We start from the raw sequence: 27,193 nt of genomic DNA, 5'->3' as shown, positions 1-27,193 counted from the left end.
GGTGTTAGGTAATGCTTGGTACAGAATTATATAAGCATCCAGTGTAGGTGGGGTGGTAACAGTGAGGGGAGTGAAACCTGGTGTGCAAATAACTCATCCTAATACATCATCTCATTGTGCCTGTGCACTGGAGGAGATAATGTGAAATTCAGCTACTCCTATTTTTGCTGGGGGGGGGGGGGGGCACTGGGACCCTTCTTTTGGTCATGTCCTCAAATTTTCCTTTTAAAATACTTTTTTTCACAACGGAGTTTATCATGTAAAAATTTAGAGGATACAGTTTCTTAAAGAATCAGTTTGACATTTTGGGAAATATGTTAATTCTCAGTGTAGAGTATTTCCATTTTATGTGTCATTATATTCCTACATTACATTTCAGAGGGAAGTTTTTTTACTCCACTGCATTTATCTGACAGCTAGTTATTTTACCAGTCTATTTTTCCATGCAAAATATATGACAAGCTCATAAAACATGATGCATAGTCATAGATCAAATTACCCAACAGTAATTAAAGTTAGAGATGAAATGATTAGTTAATTAATTAATTTGTCAATTGTCAGGAAGTGTAAACAATTTCAATAACTGATTGATCATATTTAGAAAAAATACCAAACATTTCACGGCCCCAGATCCTCAAAAGTGAGGATTAGCTGTTTGTATTTGTCTTAAATTAAAATAAACTGAATAAATTTGAGGTTTGGTCAGAAAGAACAAGCTACTTTAATGTGTCACTCTGGTTAGTCCATATTGAAAATTGTCATCAGTTGCAGTCCTATATGAAATAGTTAAAATTAGCTCCACCTCAACCAGCTACTACAGTGAAATGCTACTTCCACGTCACATTGATGCATTGGTAATAGTGATTTAATGATATCATTATAAATAACAGTCACAGGGCCATTTTTCTGTGTTGATGCTTAAAGTACATTTTCCTGGTTGTACTTACATACACTACTTTTACTCTTGTGCAAACTTTTCCATGCAGGACTTTCACTTGTAATGGAGTATTTTTACAGCGTGGTGTTAGCAGCGAAATGATCTGAATACTTCCTCCACCACAGCTAATTCCCTTCTTGCCTTCTTCAGCTAGCCTTGCCCTGTCCAAAGGTAAACCAAATCCACCTATACCAGGACCTTTTAATGGTGGTAGGAGTAAACAAAGAACAAGATATAGTATGTGTATTTGTTAGCTTTAGGGGTGGTGGAAGGTGGATTTTGAAACCTTTAGACTGAGCCAGACTAGCTGGTTCCCCCTGTTTCCAGTCTTTATGCTAAGCTAAACTAAACCATATTCATATTTACCAGACTGAGAGCAGAATATTATCAATCTTCTCATCTAGCTGTACGCTTTTCTCTGTTTCATGTCATTATGAATTGAATATCTTTGTGTTTTGGATTGTTGGAGTGACGAAACAATAAAAATATTTGAAGCTGTAACCTTTTGATGGGCATTCTGACATCCTGTTGCACTTGTACTTGTATAATTGACTCATTTTACCTGAAAAATACAATCATGGTAATAGCAAGGGAAAAGTCAAACCTGTATGTTCAAGAATCTCCTATGAAATGTAGACAACCTGGCCTCTAAAGGTTAGAGTGTGTTTGACTAGTGGATTAACTGCACTTTTCATTTTCCTCAGGTGTATGCAGATGGCTGCTCATTTGTTTGTTTCCCAGCTTGCCAGAGGGAATTTGAACAAAAGCACAAAGGTCATTCTGACAGACCTCATCCTCTTTCAAGTTGTTTGTTTTCCTTGTTCTGGCTCAGCCGACACACAATCCAGTCCTTAAAGTCTGGGTGGAGATGGCAAAGCCGGGGTCAAAATACTAATCACTGAACAACATGCAGGCTTTTTCAAACATGACTTTGATCTTCCTTGAACAAATGTTTCTTCTAAATTAAGTTGCATTTCAAGATTATTTGTTTATAATTGTCATGTTTTTGAGGAAAAATTGAATTTGAAACATGGAGCTTCTCCTCCTGGGCTGCTGCCTGTGTGTCTTAGAATAATAAAAAAAAAAACCCACATGACCTGATTAAGCCGCTCTAATCATCACACTATCTTCCCCACTCTCTGCCCAATACTTACACCCTGTGTCCAGCATATGAACTACACCATCTTCCTCAAAGATTGGACCAGTTTGTTTCAAGAGACAAAACCACAAGAAAATTAAAACCTCTTTTGATTTTTTTTATTATATCAAAATACAAAAATTTGAGAGGAAAATTTTGTATGGGACTAAGCATTTGAAATGATATGGTGACATGAATACGACACTACTTTCATATTCTCACAGACATGCCATAGATAGAGCATAGATCATGTGCTAGGCCCATGTCTACGTCATGATGAGCTACCAGGAGTGAGCCTGTGCGTTTTCCCTATAAAGGCTTGAGATGGCGACTGTCACTATATCTAGGCCAGTTGGTAACAGACCAGAGTGTTTTTACATCATAGTTCATTCTGTTTTTACTCAATAAAGAAACGAGATCCATGGCAGTTGAACATGAAGAGTGAGTAAGACATGATCTCAGACGATACAGAATTCACTGGACAGCAGTGGCAAAACGAGAGGAAAGTAATACAAATATTATACATAAGGCTTTGGTACAGCACCATACAGTATGAGTTAATTGCTCACAAAAAGTTAAGTGAAGCGTATTACCTGATGTAGTGAGAGAACAGAATGACAAGTCTAAAAAACTGACAAATAAAGAGAAACATCAGGTTATCAGTTTAAAACAGAGTAAAGTAAAAAATGTTTTTGCTTTGAAATATTTACATATGAACATTGTTGAATACATGTTTCAACTTAAAGAAGGACATTATGGAAACATTATGCACAAAAAAACCCAGAATAACCAACATATAATACAGAATGTAAACATGTGATGTACAGCACAGAGTTCAGTGGATGAAAATGAAATGAAATGTAGTAAATTTTCTTCCTTTTAAGCACTACTTGGTTTGCTTGAGTATGAGCATTAGCTAAAACAGTCAGCGATGTAGTGCTTATTGTAGCCTACGATAATAATACATTCTAGTTTCTCAGTGCTGGTACACATGAAAAAACAGAGAATATAGAAAATACTACATATTTCTATTTTCCGTCCAATAACAACCAGCTCGGATGTCCATGAATGATTGCTAAATAGGCGTTTTTGTATTGTCTCTACATGCAAGATTAATACAATAAAAAATCAAATTGGTTTTAAGTATCATCCTACCAGCACCTAGTGATGCACTAAAAGCTGTAAGCAGAAAAATTGGAAAAAACAAAATAAAAAAAACAAACAAAGTAAAACGAAAAAACAAACGGAGCTAACAGTACGTCCAAAGCAGCCCTCTTAAACACTGTACATGTTTCTGTTGAATATGCAAAAAAGCCCGGAAGACGACATCCATTCATAAAACCCCATGGAGAGCTTGTTGAGCTTTGTATCAGCTCTTCCCAATACCTTTCTACCAGGAGAATCAGCAGTAAATACAAATGTGGTCTGGTGACTAGTCATGGCTATACTGTACAGTACTAGTAGGAATTCTTCCGTCAAAAAGGGTGGTGGGATGACGTGAGACGGTTACGCCCCTGCAGTAGTGTGCTTGAAAAACAGTGCTGTTAACCAAAGATTGTAGACCTACAGGAAGTGTGTAGAAAAGATCCCCTCATGACCTGACGATGCTCTCAGATTCCCTCCCGTGTATCCTGTGGTGTGTACTAATCTAAATCAGGTTATGTTTCTCCTTTTAGGCTGGGTTAATATTCTCAATATCATCACAAATATACTTTAGAGAGGGTACCTTGGAAGCACGGACAGACATTGCAAACACACTATAGAAAACAGGTCATCTTGAGTTCAGTTGAATGTCACAAGTCTCTATTATTTGCGGTTATACTACTATTTTCCATTATTGTCTATCACTGTCATCACACCATGATACTGTTATGATAAGGACCTATAGTGTCTACCGGAGCTAGTTTAGTTGCTCAAACACACAGGGCCGAAAGAGTCGCTTGTGGAAACAGGAAACGAAAAAATCTTTAGACCTCTATTCTACAGCACCACAAAGTTAAACATAGCACCAAGTCGTAACGTTCAAAGCAACTATGCCCTAACACACTTTTTCTTTATCAAACTAATGTAAACACAATTTCCTCCACAGCACGTATTGTACATGACTATAGCATGTCTGTGACTCTTAGAAAAAAGTTTCCTTCAGTTTATTTGCTTTGGACACCTGAAGGCGAAGAGATCTGGAGTGAATCTACATGTGTGCTCATGAACGGGCAAAATACAGTATTACTTTGTTCCAGAAATATTATAGAGGGCAACACACTTCTGCTTCTAAAGCTTTTTCCAATGGGCATTCACGTACTATACATCAGAGAAAATACTACTCAACTTGTGCAGCCAGCGGGCTATGGCAATAATACATTGTACGGTACTAACATTAAGGTTTCTTTTCTTCTCAGATAAAATAATGTCTGCTAAAGTATGACAAATGAGGCACCTTAAAATGTTTTAAAAACATTATCCACTTAAAGCCGAACTGTAAGCAAATATTTTTATATATAATCTAATTTCTTTTACCTTGGGATCCTTCCCGTCTTTTCATTCACCCTCATACAAGAACGTCTTCCTGTAAAACATGGTTTGATTTATCTTTACAAATACAATACACACCATGTACAGTACATAACAAATATAGATTTTTTTTCCCTCGTATCTTACACGAAACCAATTTGTTAAAGTAGAATATGCACTTTGACGCTCACTTTCAGGCAATCATCACTTTCTCACTTGTCAAGAGTTTTCAGTAAGCAGACATTGAGTCGATTCATTCATTGTGGATATTTGTCGGAAAAACCTCTGATTCGTCGGTAGCAGATGGAAATCTATCTGATATGTCTTTGAATGATTGAACTAGCTTTAGCAATACAAGGAAAACGGTTGTTTTTGTAGCCGTCAGAGCAAAAGGAGCTTGGCTGAGAACCTGTGTGGGGCCTACCAGTTATTTTCAAATACAGGCAAAACACAGAGAAGTAAAACAATTTGGACTTAATGTGCCAACTGGTCATCCCACCAGTCACAGCTGCACTTTTTAACAACGTAATGGGTCATTCAATGTACTGTGACATCGGGACATTCATTTCCTGTACAGCAAAACATACATTCATTATCGGTTAGTGTTGAAAAATTAACAAACATACAGAGAAGTAGCTAGCAAGTAATATACAGTTTTTAAAGATAAACAGTCAGGGTGGCCATTCTTTGAATATTTCCCATTGCTTGTTAACAGCTTTATGAAGCAATCACATTCTTCTCTTAACAGCTGCTGTTAAACATTAACATCGTTACTGTTGTGGTTTGTTCTTCCTGCATGAAAACTCATGTACTTTTCCACTGAAATTGTATTTATTGATTTATTTGCCTTTTATTAATCTAAACTTGTGTATTTTTTTTGTTTTTATGGGTATTCTGGTTCTGTCCTATTACTTGGATATACACAGTTGAAGCAGGTACCCAGTTAAAAACATAAAAAAAATGTTTTAAAAAAACAAACAAATAAACAAAAAAAAAAAAAACAAGAATTATGCATCTTCTGTAGCATATTCTCCTGTCCTTGGCAGAGAAAGTAAAAATACACGTAACATTGGAGTCCCTCACTCCCCCCGAAAAGACAAATATGAGAAGGCGAAGGAAAAGGCAGTTTATGTTAGAAAAAACAAGAGAAAAAAGGCAAAAAAAAGGCACCACGAGACGTGCCACATTTCACAAATGATTCCTTAATAATGAAATACATACTACAGTACACTTCACAATTCATCACCCTGTTCTTCTCATCCTACAAGTCCAACCTCTGTTGAGCGTGTAAGTCCCAAATTATTTTGAGAGTTCTCATGAAGGCTATGATCTTTGTCTTAATGCAGTGCTGTAGTGATGAGTGCGAACACACTGAGCCATCACGCACTAAAATTAAGACACTGACGCCTAATGGTTGGCATTAGATCATAAATCAAAATAAACACAATATGCCAGCTATTACTGATAATAAAAAGCTTCTAAATTAGATCAAGTTAGGCCATATTATCCATTTGAATGAGCATGGTGTGTGATATAAACCTTTTTATCCATACGTTTCATATGTAAAAAGGTCAAGCACGTACAGTATACCACAAGAATTACAGCAATTCTGCGTTTTACTCTGAGGTATATTTTGTGGTAAGAACCCTGTGTTTAAATACTGACACTATTTGTATTGTAGGAAAGGTAGACTCATGTCCCTGTCCGAGGACGCACCAGGCTTAACAGTACACTGTATCACTGAAAAACCTAAAGATATGGACCCCTCAATGACCAGTGAGTGAAAAATCTTTAACGTGTTGTCACATACTCAACCAACACATTTTTATTACTGTAGGAGGAAGCTTAATTCCCTTGTTTTACTATTTATATACATTATTTATTTTCAGAGCATTTTCAAGTGAAATTCCTCAGAGACAAGTAGTGGTGACAACTCAGAAAAGCCATTGTTCTTGTCTTCAAATTTTTCCAACCCCGGAGTATTCAGCTTGATGTTTCCCGCTCCACAAACACCGATGAACTTTTTAGAGATTATAAGAAATGTATTAGCTTGATACAGAGACCGGGATGGAGCAGGGAGGGCTGAGGTGTGTGTTTTTTTTTTGTTTAGTTTTTTTTTTTTTTTTTTTTTTTCTTCTACGTGTGAGGGGGAGGGTCAGTTTCGTCGAGTCCAATGGCTTGGTGGGCACATGGGTCAGCGTAGAGTCCCATAATTTGGGCCCTCAGAGTCTGCACTGGCCAGGATGCCTGTCTGGTCCTCCTCAGACTGCCTGCGGTGCAGGAAGGAGGTCAAATAGAGATAGGGATTCTTCTTGTTTTGCCTTTTCCTCTTTCTGTGGAAGTTGAGATTCTCTCCCTCTTGGGGTGTCTGAGATTGCTGCTGGGTCTGAGAGGGACACACACCTGAAAGGGAAGCCGAGAGAAGCACAGGAGTGACACACCACCCACATATTTCTAATATTAACTTTGTGTTTCTTCTTTCTAATTGCCAGACTAACCTGTTCTCCGTCCGGAGGTTGTGTTGTTATTGTTGTTGGCGGCCACTCCCTTGGCTTTAGTAATACAGTGGTGTAGCAGTGCTGGTAAGCTCTCAGACCCGGCAGGATCACTAGACGCACCTAGAGGTTCCCTGAGAAGAGGAGAGACAGCACAGCACACATTGTTCTGCATTAATCCAACAGTCGTGTTCAGTCCCGTCTCAGAGTGAAAGGACAGAATGGCACTTTCATTGCTATTTCCAGTAGGTGCTATCATATGATTTGATGAGCTCTTGTATTTCTACTGAGAGCCCTTTCACTAAGATGATGAATTTCCACTGTCTATCTGCGTTGATGGATGATAAAAGTTAGACACAAAGAAAGAAAGAGGGAAAGAAAGAAAAAGAAAAGAGAAAGTGAAAGAAAGAAAGAAAGAATAGTTGACATATGGATTTGGTGAAATTATCGGCTATAAGTTTGTTCTCAAACAATCACTACATTAAAGACCCAGTCCAGGATTCATAAAGATTATGGCAATGCAAACTACATATTTATTCTTAAAGGGTATTTGTTAGTGATACAAAATCACTCAGTCCACGAATTATAGGTGCCATAATTGTTATTTAAAATCAGGGACATTCTGTAATCTTAGCAACAGTGCTAAAATAAATTTCAAATTCAGACAATAATTGCAACTAATGTGCTCATTCAGGTTTGGGTCTTTAAATAGTGGCCACTTCAGAAATGCAGGCAATATTGGTCTCTTTGCTGTATAAAACTCATAAAATGAAAATAATTCCTGGAACTGTAAATTAATGTTCCTGTTACAATGACGAGTAGATTTTCTTTTCAAATCCTCCAATACATTATTTTTTAGTTTACACCAGGTCAGGAGTCAGCAACATATGACACACTAAGCCGTTTGTTAAAAGCATGTGAGAAAGTAAATATTACACTACAATATAGATATATCTCGCTGTTTTGTTAAATATTACATTAGCATTGTCCCATAACTACAAGTTTGTAAATTGGATTAATGACAAAGGAGATTACCACAGCATGATGAATTAATGTTGACAAGATAACATGTCAAATCTGAATTTAAAAAAAAAACAGCATTTTGAGTCATCCCAGAGCTGCAGGTGCTGTAACCAGTAACCGCTTGACAAAGAGGAGACCACACTGCATCTATGTGCACACGACATGGCGAGCAAAGTGAGCACGCCGTTTGGGTTTGTTGCTGTGTGTGCATCTTGCTGTGAGAATTTGGCATTTTGAACGTAAAGCGCTTTTCTAAAAGCATAAGAAAAACTTCAAAGAACTGTCTGATAAAGTGGAGTGAGTCAAGAGGGCAGTGTCAAAATATGCAACGCAAAGTGGCACGTTTACAGCACATCAGTCTACAGAGGGCAGCTATAAAATTTCAGAGTGCATTGATAGATGTGGGAAACCGTTCAGAGACATAATTCATAAAGGAGGCTTCCCTCAGCAGTGGTTTTGTTTGATGGACTGCCGAGTAAGGACACCATCATATCCAGAATTACAGATTTGCCTCTGTCTGCAGAACTGTTGAGAGGCACATTCCTGAAATACTGAGAACCAGACATAGTGCGACTGAGCAGCGAAAGGCAGGGACGGGGATCGCAGTAATCGCCAGTTTACATTTTACTAGCCTACATCATAACAAGGTATTGAGATAGGGGCTCTTGTGCAAATAATAAGCTTATCAAACTTCCTCTAATAGTGTAACTGTCCATCAGCGATAATGAACTACAGGCGACTTAATAAATGCTGCTGCCACATCTTCATCTTTGTAAACTGACACTCATCACATCACAAGGTTGCTGACCCCTGCAGAAGGTGCATGAGCATTTCTCTGACTGGTTGTTCAGTTTGATCATAACACGTGTTTCGAAACAGAAAATAAACAGGAATCTGTTCCTGAAACCTGAAGAACTATTTTCATTTCATGAGTGATACATGCTACAGTAAGTTGAATGAAAAATAATCAATGTTTAATCAGCAAAACAATAATCACATCAAGTTAATCACTTCACTTTCATAGTATGCAGTATGTTTTAGAAGTAGTTTCACCTCATACCGAATACTCTGGTTTTGTTGTCCATCTCTCATAGAAATATGCAATAAAGTCAAATAAAATCCAAATAACCTCACAAACTCAACATTTAAGTTTGGTGAGGTTCATGAGGCTCAATGTTGGCTCAATGTCTTTGCCTTTCAAAGAACTGAATACAAACAGCTTCAAAACCTGACTTAATGCTGTCATTAAGCCAAGTTGTTGTGCCAAACATGTATTGTTTCAAAAGGCATAGGAACACAAAGCTTTAGAGATGCTGTCCATCATATGTCACTGTGGAGAGAGAGATTGAGAGCCATTAGCAGAGAGGGTGAGACAAATCTGAGAATTGCAACAGTCCTGGACAGATAGAGAACACTTCCATTATCACATGAACTGTGTGCAGAGGCCACAGTGTGTTAAAATATAGTACATTTCCATAGACATAAACACTGTACAGCACACTTTCATAAACATGAACACTGCGTACAGAGGCTTCACCATGCTGACGGGAGGAGATGGCAGGAAGAGGAAATGGCCGTTAAAGAACAAGTCACATGACAGGAAGAGGAAATGGCCATTAAAAACAGTCACATGACAGAAAAACGAAAGCACTTAGGACAACAAATGTGACAAAGAATTTAGTTTGAGAATTGTTGTTATTTGTTTGGTCATAGAGAGAAGTTTAGAGAATGCATGCATGGCATTTTGCACATGGAACAAAACTTTAAAGGGGAATACTCCAGTCTATCATTCATGTGCGTCCTCTATTGATTCAAGGCTTTTTTTGGTGCAGGGAAACATGTCTGTATTCAAACAATCAAAAGACAAAATCAAATGCTTCTCCACAGTCCAAAACCGCTCCTCGTGCTTGCTCACAAGCCTAATTACTGTAGCCTACGCCACAGCATAGCAGGCTTACTGTGCCTTGGAAGTGTATTGACAAATGTGTCCTGCAGTCATTATTACCATTAGTTGTACTTCACTTGAATCCAGCACAGAGGCACAACCCAAAGCGATTCCCCTTTAAAGGAGAGAGTGATTAGAGCCCTCCCCCTGCTGACCCCTCCCCTCTCAGACATGGGTCCGACCCTTACCTATTGCGGCGTAGGGGACCGGGTCACAACAACGCTGCCCAGATAGCTGAGATCAATCAAAAACAAATCAGGTAAGACCCTTACCCTCTATAAAGCAGCAGCCCTATAAGCTACTTTCCCTTAAAGGCCAGTGATAGTGCAGGAGCAAGTCTCTGCCTCATGGCTTTAGCCACTGTATCATTGTAGCTTCTAGGGTTGTGAGGTGGGTGTGAGGGGGCACAGGAGTGTGTGCAGTATAGAAATACTAAGGGGCATAAAAGTATATGAACCTCAGCTACTTTTTTGTGTTAGCTTTCCTACGTTATGTCTAAAACAGGGACACTGATCTTTCAAAATGTTGGACATATTAGGAAAAATCCCTTCTAGTGGTATATAATTATTGTGTGGTGTTCCCTCATTCTCAGTGAATTTTTTGTCCTTATGGTTACCACTTTCTTAATAATGTACCTTTTATAAGGGGTTTAAAAGTTGTAACTAACTCATCTGATAACTAATTATGTTATTAATTGAATGATTGATAAATCCTTTACTTTTGCTTTACAGGACAGTTACAAGCCATTAAAAACAGCTATGTTATGTTGCCAGGTTGTGGCTGGCTTTTTCCCCTCTCCAGCATGACACTTGATTTAATTCATCAGGAAGACCGCTCCAATGGATCGTTAGACATTAGACCTACTTGAAAAGGTCTGCAGACCATCTGGGTCAAAATGTTGTTAATTAACAACTTATCATTATTTACAATAACAGACCTGGATTTTTTTATAATAACCATCTATTAATGACATATTAACAATATCACTACTGTAATAATACAGATGTCTTGCCAGCTTTTACTGTTGACTTATTAGAAAGTGAGAAACTCTTGACCTTTTATTAATGGTTTATTAGAAATCTTAACAGTAGAACTGATGGTTTGTTACCTTTTATAATGACCCTTTATAAGCATTAAAAGCTGTAACTAAAGGCTTTATCAAAGGTCGATAAATTGTCAACTAATGGTTTATGGAACTGTTATAAGCTACAAATGAAAACAAGTTTTTGTTTACCAAGTTGTGAAAAAAGTGTGAAGTCCTTATTGCAGTAAACACATATTAAACACATCAACAGTCGTTTATAAAGGGTGAATTATGAGAAAGTGGTACCATTATATGTAACAGTATAAATGTAAAAATGTAAATATTCTTTAAATATACACTCAAGTTGAGTATGAAAATAATATCTGCTAATGGTTCACACACGTTTTGACTTCCATACTTCTATAAATAATTGATCTGATCAAATTTAATTTATATCAATCTGTGGAAAATACTTCAGAGTTTCACTGTTTAAAATGAAATGGGGGACAGAAAAAAAATGGTACAGTTTTAAAAACAGTAAACTTGAGGGTTTGTGTAGCTTGAGCTTTTCATCCAAATCTTCCTCCAGTCATTATTTTTAAAGCTGACTTCATTTTTCATTCTTATGATCTATATTTTATAAGATTAAATATGAGCTATCAAATAGTAAAGACAAAAATACATGATCTTAAAATCAAATTGAGCTTTCACATGCCATTAAAGTGTCAAAGTTTAGAGAACTGTCATTTTTATGAACTTACAATGTGTGCTAAATGCAATTACATGCCTTCTGCATATTTAAGTACAATATGCATCTTAATTATGCCTAAATGGAAACATCAAAGTAAAACTGTGGATAAATACTCAGGAAATTTGGACTAGAGAGCAGACGCGGAGACAAGTCTCCTCTTTAAATAAATATGTGACTATTCTCTACTGGAATGGATCACCTACCCTGAGGCTGAAATCTGGAGCTGGGAGGGCTCTGAGGGTAGCATCTCCTCCTCTGTCCTTCTCTGGGATGGCCTCTGCCCGAAAACATCCCTGCCCTCCAGAGGGGGAGAGGGGGACTGGGAGGGGTAACTGGCTGCAGTGGAGGCATAGGACATGTGGGCGTGGTAACTGGGGCTGGGTTGAGTGGCGCCCTGGCTCTGAGTGGGAGAGGTGGACAGGGAGGATCTCCGGGAGAAACTGACAGTGGCGGAGGGCTGCAGGGTGATTTCAGGCATCTCCAGAGACCGAGAGGTGCGGAGGATGCTGGGGCGCGGAGGGGGGCGCACTAGAATATCTGGAGAACCTGGCTGGGTGCTAAGGGGGCTTTGGGAGAGTGGAGAGAGGCGGGAGGGCTGGAGTACTAGCGGGGGTAGGCTGGGGTCTGCCCGGCGCCCCGCCCTCGGGCTGATCCAGGACTGAGGACTACTACTGGGGGCTGTGCTTGGGCTCCCTGCACGGGCTGCCGGGTCAGGGTAAGGCAACACTGGTACACCCACACCGTGGGCCGTGTGTCTGAGCTGGCCGAGACTTTGGGCCTGTTGCATAGCTAAGCGCCTAACCGGAGGCCCCGAGGGCCTGTCTCTGCCTGGGGGAGCCACAGGGACCTCCAGCTGCAGGAGTCCAGGACTTGTTGGATCCTTTAGGGAAGGGAGGTGCAGGCGGCTGGGGGGGAGAGAGTGAGGAGGGTATGGGGGTGGGTCAGGGAGGTCCTGGGGATGATGTAAAGGATGGTGAGGTGGGTATATGAACCGTGGACCCTCTAGACCCAGGAAGGGTAGCTCATGAGGCTGCCAGCTTTCAGGTGAACGAGGAGGAGGGCTGTGCGTGTGAGAGAGAGAATGGCCAGAGGCAGTGTACTGATGGTGCTCCATCTCTCCACTCTCCTCGGGGATGGAGGGGTAACCAAAGGGCCCTTCGGCGGTGCCTGGGGGGGAGGATAGAGCGGAGCTACGCGGGCTGATGTCAGGCATGTAGAATGGTGGTGGAATCCCTGATTCACCGCGGCTGCCTAGATACCCATAGAATGGGCCCTGGGGAAAGCCCCTGTAGCGGGAGGACGGGGCCTGCCCTGAGGCGTGAAGTGCACTGCCCTCTGCAAAGCTCATACCTTCCATGGGCCTGTGTAGGCGGGGGCTGTAGGTAGGGGGCTGCGTTGACTCCAGGCTGGAGGACGTTGGGGAGAGCTGGGGCCGCAGCGTGGGCATGATGGGCGGCAGAGGCCCGGGGTCAAAATCATTCTCCTCATCAGACTGCCGGAACTCAGGGTACATGTCAGACTCCTCTGCGAAGGGGAAGCCCTGGATGCGGCGGGGCGGTGGGCTGCTCTCCATGACGAAGCGGCCATCAGGACCGCGGCTTATCAACTCAATAGGCGTGGTGACCTCTGCTTCATGCTTGGACACACTGTATTTCTTGCTGGCTATGGCACGCTTGGTTTTCTTGTAGAAAGAGAGCTCCTTGTCTTTCTCTCTCTGAGGGCTGGGCAGCTTCCTGACGTACAGGCCTGGACCCTGGGAACCCTCTGAAGAAAGAGAGCGTGGCCGAGATGGAGGGGAGCTCTCTGGACTTATCTTCCCCGATGATAACCTAACAATACAATGCAGACACAAGACACAGGCTTTATTTAACATACACCAAAGGACACGCAAAGGGAAAACATTTCAAGTATTTAACAAAAAAAAGAAAAAAAAATCTCTGATGCTGTAAATTAATAGGCATGATTGAAGTTCCATTCTTCAACTGAACAAATGACACAATACAAAGCCAAAGCGCTATATAAAGCAGCCATAATGAAGAGCAATATGATAATGACCAGTGTATGGCGACAGCAGTATCCTAATGGAACAGCAGCTAATGAACCAAGCTAAAATGACAAGATGAAAGGAGAACCAACGACGCAACCATGACAACCGTATAACTTATCTATTGAATCTACATCTTCTTGAGCAGACGTGAGCCCAATTTCCATATGCTGCACCAAATGGTGATGTGAGGAAAGCAGATGACATCTAACCAGGCCTCATTTGCCCACACCAGGAGCAGCACAGTCGACATTAACTGGGTCACTGAATGCATCACGTAGACATACATTATAAAGAGCGCATATACACAGTATTCGACTGTACATGCAGCTGAGCTAATGCAATTTAACTCCTGTATGGTGCGTGAAGTCTGTGCATGCAATAAGACCAGCGGTAGGCTTCACTACAACAAATAGTCATTGTAAGTTGATCATTTCTATGCAATGCATTAACCATGCAGCCAAGCCAGTGCAGTGCAGCACACTCTGTATTTTGGTGCAGGCAGGCACTCACAGGGGGCTGGCGGGCGGGGGCAAGAAACTGCTCCTGGCAGGCTCGTCCCAGCAGGGCTCTACCCCTGGCAAGGGGGTGAGAGGAGGCCTGCGATGGGAGACAAACGACATGGGCCTGGTTCATCTTTATCTATGCCACTTGCAGGAAGGACTGAGTGTGAACTCCCTGACCTGCCTGGACCATTTCATAAAAAATAGACAAAGGTATCTGATACTAATGATTTCCCTAAAGTCTCAGGCAAACAAACATTTACTCTGGAATGGTATTTACACAGATTATTGTCACAAATGAGCTCCTTTTGAGATTGAAATGCAGTCATACATGTACACAGGTTTTACAGACAGACAGACAGGTACACACATGTAGCTGATACTGTACATTAAATGTGCAGCTAAACAAAAAACAGCATTATTAACCACTGAGAATCATGCAGAAAGCAGACAGCGTTTGAGGTTAAAGAATACAGATGGATCAAAAATCAATACACATACTGCAGCTTGGGCACTCTGGGTAATGTGTTTAAAATGCTGACTTGGCTGCTTTGAAGTCTCCTTAATCTGCCCATGATCCGCTAGAGGTTGCTACTGTACATGTTCTTCCACACCCTCCAAAAAAAATCAAGCATATAAATCAATGTTTTTTTGTTTTTTTTTAATCATCCACCTGGGCTGCTTCTTCTTCTGTATGCTTATTCATTTTGCACTTCTTAACCAATACATCAACTCTTGCCATATTACAGGAGAATGCATGCTGTGTGCATCAAGCGGCTTCACTTACAAGGCTCCAAAAAGATTATGTATGTATTTCCAGTTGCTGTTTGTGGGTTTTACCTGTTATTTATTGCCTTGTCACAGTATGCATGGGAAGTGAAATTTTTACAAAAGGTGCAAAAGAAGATGCACAGTAGTAGCCACCTCTGGTAGACTGCAGGGGCTCTGGCATTGGCTTTACTTACGGTGACTCAATGCTTTTCCTGAAGTGTGTCACCGACAAGGGAGGATCTGAGAGGACAAAAATATTTCAATTTAGCATTTCTTCTGCACAATACCAAGAGTACAAGTCAGACACATGGAGGGATTAAGAGACAATGGGTCCCTGAGCACAGACATGTAACAGGCCTCTCACCCCTCATACATAGGCTGCATCGTTCGTAATTGTTTTGTGTCCGTTCATGGTTCTTCTGTGTCTTTTTGGGGTAATTTTGTGTCTCTTTGCCTCTGGTTGTTTTTGGTCTCTTTGTGGTCGTTTTGCGTGTTTTCTAGACATTTTGTGTGTCTTTGTAGTTGTTTTGAATCCCTCTGTGGCCATTTTGTGTCTATTTGTAGTCATTTTGCATCTGATTATAGTCATTATGCATCTCTTTGTAGACACCTTGCATCACTGTCTATTCAGTTTGCTTGTCTTTGTAGTCTTTTGATTGAAATATTAACAGTCACTTCAAACGAGAGGCTCTGGCTCTGGACCCCGGGGCCTTTGCCTGCTCAGTAATCCATCCATGGTGAGACACGTACCATATTTAATACATGTGAATCAATAGGAGAGGGAGACCGACCTGGTTTACGCTTGAGTTTACGACGGTGTTGCTTATTGACAAAGCAAGCAGCTAGAGTGCTGAACAGTACTGCCGCTGCCAGAAAACAGATAGTTGCCACGACACCCGCCACCACAGGCCGCGCCAGCCCCTCGTCAGGCAACTCCGCAGGAGGGAAGGGATCTGACGGGGCAGATGAGGAGGTTAAATGGAGAGTTCGCAAATAAAAAACTCACAAGTCTATTCCTCGCAAGAGCCATTCATTTCTGTGTATCGTCTGTAATGCTTTACTGGGAACAGACTGACCTGTGCTAGATACTCCCACGACATTGCTGCTCTCACTGATCAGGTCATCCATGACAGCCATCACTCGAAACTCGTACCAGGACTCCTGTCACAGAGACAAACCAAACACACTCTTCTTATGAGCGTCTCATACACTGGTTTTTGTGAACAGCTTACTAGAACATGGCTTAACACCCGGCACTGAATTTCACACAATTGGTTTATAGATTATACAGATTATATTAGACATATGATAATTATTCTATTTTTTTTATAGGTATTCTATTAGTGATTGTAAAAATGTCTATGTATTAATGACTGTACCGTTTTGTAATTTTGAACCAGCTGTAGTCTACAACTGAGTGGTTATTGAAATGCACTGAAACGCAAAAAGGCTAAAAATAAGAAATTAGTTTTCATTGATGTCAGTCTTTATATGGATGTCAGTCCTCTAAAACCCAATGCATACTGTATGATAAAAGCGTGGACGGCAAATAATGTCACTTCCAGATATGCTTGGCACCATGAAATGGTGAGATTGTTAACAAAAAAGGATCCTGTTAATTAACTTTTCAGTCAATTATTCGTCTAACTTATCCACTGTGCCACTAACATTAAACAAAATAAAACCATGAAGACAGAAAAACTCCCACAGACTCATGTTTCCAAATCAAAATGTGGATGTAACTGACCTGAACGAGGTCTCTGGCTACGAGCTCAGTCTCAGTGGATGGGATCAGGTCATCCAGAACCTCCCACCTCTCCCCGAGGCGGAACTCCATGATGTATCGGTCGATGGGTGAGGAATGGTTGGCTGGAGGGAGCCATGTGAGGAGGACACCGTGCTGCGTGCGATTGGCTGTGAGGCACCGTGGTGGAGTAAGAAGCACCAGTGGTTCTGGGGTACCCAGAGGAGAGCCTGTGGACCAGAAATTGGACACCATTGTACCATTGTACCAAATGTTGTGCCAATCCATCAAGTACATTTTAAGATATACTGAAAGTGTAAATTTTGACCTGCTGCTCACCAAAGTTATGAATATCTGTACACAATTTCATAGAAATCTATCTGATAGTTTCAAAAGACATTTCACTAAAATCCAAAAATATCATCCTGCTGGTGACAACAGAGGAAAAGTCAGGAGATCACCAAAGTTGGTCAGACTGCGAACATGTGTACATGTGTTTCATGGTAATCTATGGTGGACTGACTGACCAGAAGGGCCTTTGTGAGAGCCATTCACTAGCATGGCTAAAACTGACTAGATTCAGTGGATCTGCAAACAGCGCTGAGTGGAAGAAAGAATGAACAGAGTTTTAGAACTTTTTTACCAATAAAAAAGCAATACAGTGTATATCATAAACCGTAATAAGTATCATGTAAAAGATGCATTGAGTCACTCAACTTGAAGTTTGTCAGATGGCCTGAGAAAGGAGCGCAGTTTAGCTCTTTGAATATTTGACCTCACAAGTGCTCCACCTGACCTCAGACTAAATACTGAGAGAGCTTTCCCTGCAGTGTCGCACTGGCTAAAGAACTTCCACTATTTTCTTTTGAAAAAAGCTGAGACCAAACACAGTTCTCCTAGTTACCCACAAAAAACATCCCATTACTTAGATTTATAAGGAGTGTCTGAACATTTATTATGTGGTTTATAACACACTCTAATGTGGTTCTAAGCAGATATAAGTGTTTATTATTTATTGAGTGTTTAGTACTCCTGTGTGCAGCCATGAGGCTGCTGGTAGAGAATAACATTATAGTAAAACACAGCTGTGATAATATAAAATATGCCTTAATAGGACAAGTTATAATTGTTAACAAATACTGTACATATAATACAAACTTAAAATGTATCTGCTGACAATTACATTATAACATAATAAACCATTTATTAAGTTTATTAAAGTTTATATACTGCTTATAAATGCAAAATAGAGGACTTGAAGTAAAGTGTTACTATAAAAACATAGGTATACTACTCATAGTCGTGCACACAGAAATACACTAGGCTGTTGTACAGTTTTATCCAAAAAGCAAATTTAGTGTCTGAAATGACCAAATCAAAAATTTGAAGTAAAATGAATCGAATGGAAAATTCTTACTTAATTGTCATGCCATGAATGACAGACATCCTACCAGTGGTATGGTAACACAGCATGTCACAATATATCGACAATAGAATCCATTTGTCATGAAAGAGCAGGAGATCCTGAGCACTGACACATTAATCATACATGAGTTGGACTAAATCCTGGGTCACAAAGACGCCCTGTGAAATTTAGTTTATCCAAAATTTATTTTCTCCTTTAACAATTCAAACATAATCACGTCTTTTTTTCTTTAAAAAATGTTGTTAGCTTATAAGAGTATGTGTGACGGCTGTGAGCTCGAGTTGAATGACTGATGTTTGATTTCTGTTGTGAAAATTTAACAAAAATGAGACTATGGAACAATGCAATATACAACAGAAACCTTATTCTCCATTGTCATCCATCTATTGGCTGCTATCTGAGTGTGTGAACTAGGTCAGAACTTTGCAAGCCCCATTTAGCCTTTGTTGAATGAAGGGAAGCTTCACAACACATTGTTTGTAGCAGAATCAGAGTTTACACTGTATAAAACCAGACCAGTGCTGTCAGGAAGTTACTGTTATCAAGTCTTAGGGATTGTGATCCGACTGTTTGATTGTCTCATAAAAATGGCAGAGGATAGAATCAATAAGAAGGTGTTTATGTGGAGTAAATCATCCAGTTCTCAGTGAAGAGCTTTACTAGGTGTTTAAGAAGGTGGATATTCTTTATATCTGTAGGAATCATTTGTGTTGTAATGTTAACTTTATTAAAAGTAAGTTTTCATTGAAGTTCGAAGAAAAATTGAAAATAAAGCCAAGTCAGAGCCAAAATTAAGGAAGGTATGTGAATATCAAACAAACGTTTGGACCTGAGTCACGTGCTACATCTTGTTTATCCAGAAGTCAAAGATCTTTAGTTGAGAGCTGGTATTCTTCCTCTTCACAGGCTGGTGGATTCAAAAATGTTCAGGAGGAAAACAGATAGTTTGAGCTGATCAAGGTGAAGAGGAATGTGTGAGTCCAATTTTTTTTTGTACTATAAAAATCATAATGATATAAAAGAGTTAATTTTCAATTAAATATGAAAAACTGGAATACTTGTTTAATCTTGGTGCATTTAACTTTGCTGCCTGGGCGAAACAATAATAACATTTTAACTGTTGTGTTTCAAACTAACAGTTTTTTTTAACTGAGGTCTTCACAGCTAAGTATTTTATATTATATATATATTATTATTGTTAAAAAGGTAACTTAATGCACTGATTTCCATATTTAATGAACTGTGTGGAATTAGACTACATGGGTTTGTTTGAGGTTTCTTTTCTCTGTTTCGTACACACAGAGACTTTGGGTGTGCCTTGTTTTATGCATTTCCTCATTCAAAACCTTCACTTCTTTGTCCTTTCCACTGGCATGAGGGGAAATCTGGTCATGCACGCTCCTCCCTTCATGCCTTTCTTTTTGCTGAGACATTCACTTTAAATACCATACACCTTTAATTCAGCGTCTGCTCAGGCAGCGGGCATACAAAGACTGACCTGGCAGCATGCCCTTGAAGCATGAGTTGAATTAAAACACACAAGAATCTAAACGTAAACTGTAAACCTTAAATGTAAACCCTTTTTTTCTTTTCACATCAAAAATGCACTTCATACCAAAACATGAATTTTCTTAATAGCAGCTACACTCAGCTCAGTTGACTGGCAAGCTATTCTGTAATGGATCTTTCTCACGGCAAACATGTTGACTTGTCAAACACAGGTGGAACTAATAACATTAATAAAAGCCTCTGGTATTGTACGTGCTGGTTTATTGGCACACCTAAATGGGACAGTGCCATCATTAATGCCATTAGTTACACCTGTGTTCCTCCTGCTATGAGAACTCAAAAATGTTTGCAGTGAGAATTATCTGTTGCATTGCTCAGTGCACTGAAGTTTATCCACAGTGCTGTGTGAGAAATATCAGCAGCTTTAAAGTTCAACACATTTTAATGCTTTCCTGACTCATTTTGTGCATTTCTTTACCTATGATGCCTGTAAGTGTCAGGCACATAACAGCGAATGGTAGAAATTATAAATTTTTAATGATAGTTTCGATTTCTTCTTTTAAATCCTGACAGGACACCACACATGGGCTTAAAAGGAAGCTAGAAAGGCCTTGATTTATCTACAGATTTTAAAAAGAGCTTCGTGGAGGTCGGTGGAATTAAAGCAGTGTGTTGTGGATGTAAAAGATGATGCTTAAAAGAATGAAGGAATCTGGTCCAAACATGTCATTTCCTTTAGTAGTAGTACTGTTACATACCTTCAAGGGCATATATTTGAAATATATACAATATTTATATATAAATATATGTTTTTTGGGTAAGAAAATAAAAATGAAAATGGTTATGGTGCTTTCCATAAGAATGGTAGCATAACATAAAATAACAAAAGAGAAAGGAACATAGATGTGTAAACGTCTGCTGTATTGTTCGTGCATTAACTCTCCTTAAAATCGTGATTAGTTTCCTTTATAAAGACGATAGATGTTAGATCCAGATATAATTATTTTTTTAATCATGCAGAGGAGGTGAAGAAATGGTGGGTGTTTTGCCCTGAACAGTGTCTGTAGGTCCTCAGGCTCCAACCAGTGAAGACAACCACTCCCGAAGAGGTGGAGCAGACTGTATGTAGCCTGACAGGTGAAACCCAGGGCATAAAAAAGACATAAAAATGCTTGCTGCTCCACTTGCTGCTGGTCTTTAAGGTTATTGCTCTGAGCACACAGCAGTAATTGAAGCCGACTGAGATGAACATTTTTATCAAGTCATATCTTCTCTCATCTGTATTTTGGCAGCTGGGCAGTCAGACAGTCATTGTTTAAAGAGATTTTAGTGACATAATCAACCCGAAACAATAAAAGAAAATGGGAATAGGATTTTGAAGTGACGGGAAAATGTCCCCCCGCCATCCCCAGTGGAAATTACACCATTATATACATTAATTTAAACATCACTAGAGGGCAGTATCTTCCACACCGTGTCTGATGATATTCTAAAATTAGAAATGGTGTCTCAGTGCAGCTCAGTGGGTTGATTCTGAAGTCAAGAAGCGGCAAACATGGATGGAAAAACCTTTGATTAACTGCACCCACCTGCAGTGTTGACTGTCACAACTTCGCTGAATGGGCCCGTGCCCAGTTTGTTTTGTGCCAACACACTGAACTGGTACTCTGTCCCAGGCTCCAGCCCTGGCACCACCAACCAGGTCTGAGCACCAGAGACTGGCATCGAATGCCAGTCGTGAGGACCGAAGTCTATTCTCTTTGACCTGAGAACAGAAATAAAAGGCAGAAACACTGAGGATTATTTACAGCATTATTAAAGGCTAAAACTTCATAATGGTGAATAATTTTCTTGCTGCGATTAGTCACAAGACAGTGTTGTTCAGAAAGTGGGTGCTAAAAATGTGCAGATAATTTAAGGGTCAAGCACCAAATAGATTTCTCTCTGTTTGACATCATTTTTTTTTCTTGTCTTTGAAGCACGTCATAGTCTTGCACCAGCCTACTCCCCCTTTTTTCCAGTCAATTTCCTGGAAACTTTCCTCATAATTTCCAAAAAATTAGATGCTATTTTGCTGGTTTTCATTACTAGGATGTTTCCAAGAAAAGGCCCAAACAAGTAACTACAAGAGATATGGAGAAAGTGTGACAGTTATATTTGAGTTTCCTGAAGAAAAACCTGTAGGTAAGTCATAAACAATAACACTTTATTCTATAGATCTGCTATTCCCGAATAATTAAAAGTTTCCTGGAATGAACCACATAGTTTGGTTCTAATTATGGGGAAAATAAAGACAAAGTTGTCAGTCCATTTAACTTCAGTGTAAATGTATTACTTCATCCACATCATTTATTCTGAATTGAATGTTTGGTTTTAGACACGTTTCTCAATTTGCATGTGCAGCTCTCCTCCTCATCCTCTGAATAAAGGTCTAAAGGTTGAGCTAGAAATAACTGTAAGTGTATCAATTGATCACTCTCAGTTTCACCTGTAATTAGAACCAAGTTACCAAGAACCAAGTTATGTGGTTCTAATACTGCTTTAAAAACCAAAGTCTGCAAATCGCTCACTGCTTCTCTTAAAGCTTAACTGCTGTGAGCGCAGGAATAACTGAAAGCAGCCTGGATGAGCAAATCAACATTTTTATCAACTCTTCTCTCATCTGACTTATGGCGGCTGGACAGTAGGAGACAGTCTGGTGGACTCTGCTCAGAGAGATTCTAGTGAGTAAATCACCCTGAAACTTTAATGGTGGAGGGGACATGTCCTCCACCCATCCCCAGTGAAAATGACATCATTTGTTTTGCCAAAACTGACAATTATTCCACTATCAATATCTTCTAACTTTTAAAACTACTTGAATGATCCACCCAGGGAATATGATTGCTATAGCAACAAAATCTCAATCTTAAATTCACTCGATTTATACACTGTTGCTCATAAAGTTGGAATAAAATATTTTTTAACCTCTTTCCATGAAATGATTGTGACATTGTGATTTATTTCATTTCACCTGCGTAATTGGGACACATAATCTAATCATTGCACCTGGTCAAAAGTGATTACTGATGCATTTAAATAGGAATAAACAGAGGATTGTGTCTGAAAACAAAATCATTCCAACTTTATGGGCAACAGTGTATTTGCTTATTGGAAACTGTAATTTAAAAAACTGATGACTGACATTGACAGGATAACACAAAAGTATTTAAGTGTTAACCAATTTGTGCGTTTCACCTATTAGTCGTGGTCCCTGCCACTGCAGCCATATAAACCTGTTATTTGGTTCTTATTAAATAATAATGTTATTTTAATTGTGTCACTGCTATTTAGTTGTGTTTACATCCACAATACCCCACTCCATTAGGCTACAATGTGAAATGTATTAAGCATATTAATTATCTCTTACCAAGGTAATTACAGGGCTTTGACTCACAAATTTGTAGTTTCAATTCCATGTGAAATGTTATTGTACACGAGAACGTTGTGGAACTACATTCAAAAGTGTCACTTTCTTTATTTTTACAATAATCACGTGAGCGTCTATTGTTACCATGATGGATGGTTTACTCACACACATGGAAAAAAAATCAAAAAATATACTCTGTTCTGGCTGGTAGCAGGGGCATATCTCATGCACGATGCTGAGTGGGATGTTACTGCAGTGACACTCCATTACTTTCCCAATACACATTATGAATTATGCACACACACATCCACTAAATACCCTGAGAAATAAGCTGTCAAAACAATTCTGTGGTGAGCTACTGATTGAATTTCATATTTTATCATCATCAATGAAGACGGCAGAAGAAAAAAAAAAAAAACCCTGCTCCTAATGTACATCAAACTAGGCCGATAACCTCCAGATAGTGTTTCCACATCTGTAGACTGATTGATGATTGATTTGAAGGAAACTAAGAGCACTCACACTGGACCGTACCACACAGAAAAGGTCTGTTCGAAGCCACCATCATAACCTGGTTCCCAGGACACATTAGCAGAGGTTGTTGAGGGCAATACATGGATATTGCCCGGAGCGTGTGGGCTGGTGCCTGAGTGGTTCATAGAGACAGAGGCAGAAAAATTGTATAAATTAGTTGATATGAATACTGTATTAACATTTTATTCATATAACTGGCAATTCTAAGTCAGACTCATAATCAATCTGATTGAGTTAAAAAAAAAAAAAGCAAACTATGAGCATTCTGTTGCTGTTTTCATCCCCAAATGCAGTGCTGCTTCATGCGTCTGCTCTCTGTGGATAATGTCATGCTGGCTGAGGTGGCGACCAGTGTAAGGTCAAGTTCTAGATCAGCAGCGCTGTCTGCGGCTCTGCTCATCCCACCCACCAAACAGCTGTGCAGTGCGGCCCGAAGCCAGCTACTTCTCACTAAGGGAGAGACCTAAGCGTGGTCTGAGGAGCACAGCTGTCTGTGCCGCCCTGTGACACCTGTCAGCTGAGGGCTGCTCACACAGCTGTGCGACACTATAACCACTTCATAGGCACTGGGGCAATGGGCTACTGGGGCAGAGTAAGTCTGAATTGTTCACATTTAATGGACTACAAGACTTGAAGGGAACGATTCAATTCAACATCATGAAAATATGGATATTCATTACCTTCTGAGAGATAAATGAAAAGACTGATGCCATCACATATCTGTGTGTCAAATATGAAGCTAGGGCCATGGGAGATGGGAGGGGACGGGAGACTGTGATTTCCTCCTTTTATAATTGCAATGTCTCCTCAGCCTTGAAGAAAAAAGAGGTGGGATGGTGGAGTTTTTTGAGTAATAGATGATTTCTGAGAAGCACAAGGCTGATCTGACACAGAAAACTTGATTGTAGTTTAGCTAAAGCTATGGCTCCTAGGTGGTTTTATACAGAAATCCTAAAGTTAAATATTGTGATGTTTACTCGGTTGAAGTAGTAGTTCATCATTTTGGGGAACAATTTGTCATTTTTGCACTTCTGTTTTTGTACAGATTAAACAAACAAGATTCACACTGTGATTTATTGAGCTTTATAGGTGCTATTAGGTGGAGTTTTTTTTTTTCTTTTACCTTTCGTCAGATCCAAGATAGCTGTTTCCCCCAAGTCTTTATGCTAAGCTGAGCTAACCGGCTGTAGCTTCATATTTACTGTGCAGACATGACAGTAGTATTAATCTTTTTATCAAACTCTCAGCAAGATAGTGAAAGTGTATTTCCAGTAGTAGTTGGGGTGCATGACATATGGCCTCAACATCTAAAGTTCATTTCAATTCCTGGCAAGAATGTACAAGTGATCCCCCTGTGCAAATAGTTTGTGACATCTTACCTACTTTTGCAATTACAAGTCTGAAAAATATACTGTACATAAAACTATCTTTCCAGCCTACAGGGGATAAATATTTCATAATCAATAGATCGATTTTCAGAGGAGTATTCCTTTAAAAGCCTGGACTAGAATACAAGAACAAGACATACATTTACTTAATGTTTGCATGTGTGTACAACTGTAAAATGTGCTTAACAGCATAAACCACCTCTTAAAGAACAATACTTTTGTGTCTCTTGTTGCAATGCAATTGTACATTTAACATAATTATAATCATTTCCCATAATAATTATATGTCAATAAGTCAGTACACCTCCATAATGAGTTGAGGCGGTTTTAAAACTCTGTGTAAGGCTTTTATCTACTCAAAATGGCTGCTATTACAGCTGTAAAAACTTTGTCACAACTTAAGCAAGCAAAAGGCATAATAAGTGCTGCAATCTGTAACTGTATGAGAGAACTTTACAGTTGTAAGGGGTACTTAAAGGCAAAGGCACCATGATTAAAATCTGATGTTTAGAATTTGCATTATTGGTGTCAAAGGAGGCTTTGCACAGTGTTCAGGGCTCGTTGTATTGCCCTTCACAATGCATTCTTAGTGCATCTGGACCTTCATAGCCCTGTTTAAACTTCATATCCCTGCATGCCTTTGTCGGCGCTTCAGTCAATCAATTTATGAGTAAAAAGATGTCCTTGGCCCAACACCTGAACAGACAAAGGCTGAAGTGACAGGGTTTTAGCAGAGGGCTGGATAGCACACTGTAGCTACAGAGTCAGGCTTTAATGTAACTGTCTAAAGCTATTACAGATAAAATCTACTGAAATTTTAATGATGCCCAAGGGGAAATTGGGTAGAGGCAAGAGGTTTGTGGGATAAGTACACTTCTTCTTCATGCAAATCATTTCAAAGACACAACAGAGTGAGATCACAATGAACTCAGAATAACTAAGACAGGTCAGTGGTTAAGGAAGTTGAGAGCACTGTGCGGGTTCTTTGTACCGATGACTAGGATACGCGTGCTGGCAGTGATGCTTGTGACCACATTGGTGGCTACACACTCCCATTCTCCATGGTCTTCCTTGCTGAGGGACAGAAACTGTAAGCTGCCACTGGGTAGGATGTTGTGCTTACTCCTGCTTGGCTTCCCCACCTTCAATGGACACGAAAATTACAGCGACATGGTTAAAAGGTGTGAGGCAAACAGATTTTAGTACACGACAGGTAAAATCAGAAACAGAAACACAAGGTGATTTACTTTCAGGAGATTTGTTATGGTGTGTGTTTGTCTACTGCACCTTTCTCCAGGTGATGGTTGGTATATCAGGGTCTCCAGAAGCAGCACAGGGGATCACTAGCTCTCTCCCAGCCTCCTGACGATACTCCCCCCCAGGCCTCACATTAAAGTAAGGGGGATCCTTGATAAGCACACACAAACACACACCATGCAGACTTGAGGACAGAGCACTCTATGCTACAACATGTAGAAACTGAACATCAGACACTACCAAACTGCAATGTACCTTTAGCACCAAAGTGGCAGGGGGGGACATGCCCATGGTACCCAGGGCGTTGTAAGGCACACAGGTGTAGGTGCCCAGGGAGTCTTCTGTGGCCTCCGCCACCCGGATACTTCCATCTGGCATCAGGCTCCAACCGGGGTACTGCAAGACAAGGGGAAATGCTTGATTTCAGGGTTCTAAATACTTTTGAACCGCACAAGAAACCAAAACTTAAACCAGAATTTAAATCGGATGAATGAGAAGTGAAAATTATTGCAATGCAAGTCTGCCCTCAACAGCAGTGTGAAATACAGTAGTAGATAAACAGAGCACAGAGGTATGTATGGGACACTTGAGTAAGGTTTGAAAACAACACTGCTTTACACAGACAGTGTAGTGTTGAAATGATACAGAAACTGTGGGGTTTGGTTGCAGACTACTATTTTTGCAAAGGTCACTGGACACTTGATCATAATCTTGGAATTGCAATGGGAAAGTTTAAATCATCAATGTGCTTTTACTGTCACAAAAACAGAAAAGGAAAAGTTTT

The 27,193-nt window shown here is 39.9% G+C and overlaps 1 protein-coding gene across 4 annotated transcripts in view; it reads right to left on the bottom strand.

Annotated features, from left to right (window-relative positions):
- Positions 1–2,179: 2,179 nt before the first annotated feature.
- Positions 2,180–27,193, bottom strand: part of igsf9ba (immunoglobulin superfamily, member 9Ba) — a 77,287-nt gene continuing 52,273 nt past the window's right edge. For 2 of the 4 annotated variants that reach the window (XM_056373785.1, XM_056373782.1), the window contains exons 9-21: positions 26,665–26,805; positions 26,440–26,559; positions 26,144–26,294; positions 23,753–23,876; positions 21,411–21,586; positions 16,890–17,116; positions 16,219–16,303; positions 15,934–16,095; positions 15,337–15,382; positions 14,382–14,468; positions 12,028–13,653; positions 7,085–7,215; positions 2,180–6,989 (exon numbers count right to left, since the gene is read on the bottom strand). In XM_056373785.1, the coding sequence (XP_056229760.1) occupies positions 6,781–6,989; positions 7,085–7,215; positions 12,028–13,653; positions 14,382–14,468; positions 15,337–15,382; positions 15,934–16,095; positions 16,219–16,303; positions 16,890–17,116; positions 21,411–21,586; positions 23,753–23,876; positions 26,144–26,294; positions 26,440–26,559; positions 26,665–26,805 (3,285 nt within the window). In that variant the 3' untranslated portion in view covers positions 2,180–6,780. Of the gene's footprint in view, positions 6,990–7,082; positions 7,216–10,237; positions 10,284–12,027; positions 13,654–14,381; positions 14,469–15,336; positions 15,383–15,933; positions 16,096–16,218; positions 16,304–16,889; positions 17,117–21,410; positions 21,587–23,752; positions 23,877–26,143; positions 26,295–26,439; positions 26,560–26,664; positions 26,806–27,193 lie in introns of those variants that run through there. The other 2 variants (XM_056373784.1, XM_056373783.1) reach the window with 2 other exon arrangements.

This window comes from Seriola aureovittata, chromosome 4 (assembly GCF_021018895.1).
Source record: "Seriola aureovittata isolate HTS-2021-v1 ecotype China chromosome 4, ASM2101889v1, whole genome shotgun sequence".
Classification (NCBI taxonomy): Eukaryota; Metazoa; Chordata; class Actinopteri; order Carangiformes; family Carangidae; genus Seriola; species Seriola aureovittata.
The sequence above is the reverse complement of the archived record's forward strand: the minus strand, read 5'-3'. Positions and strand labels throughout refer to the sequence as shown.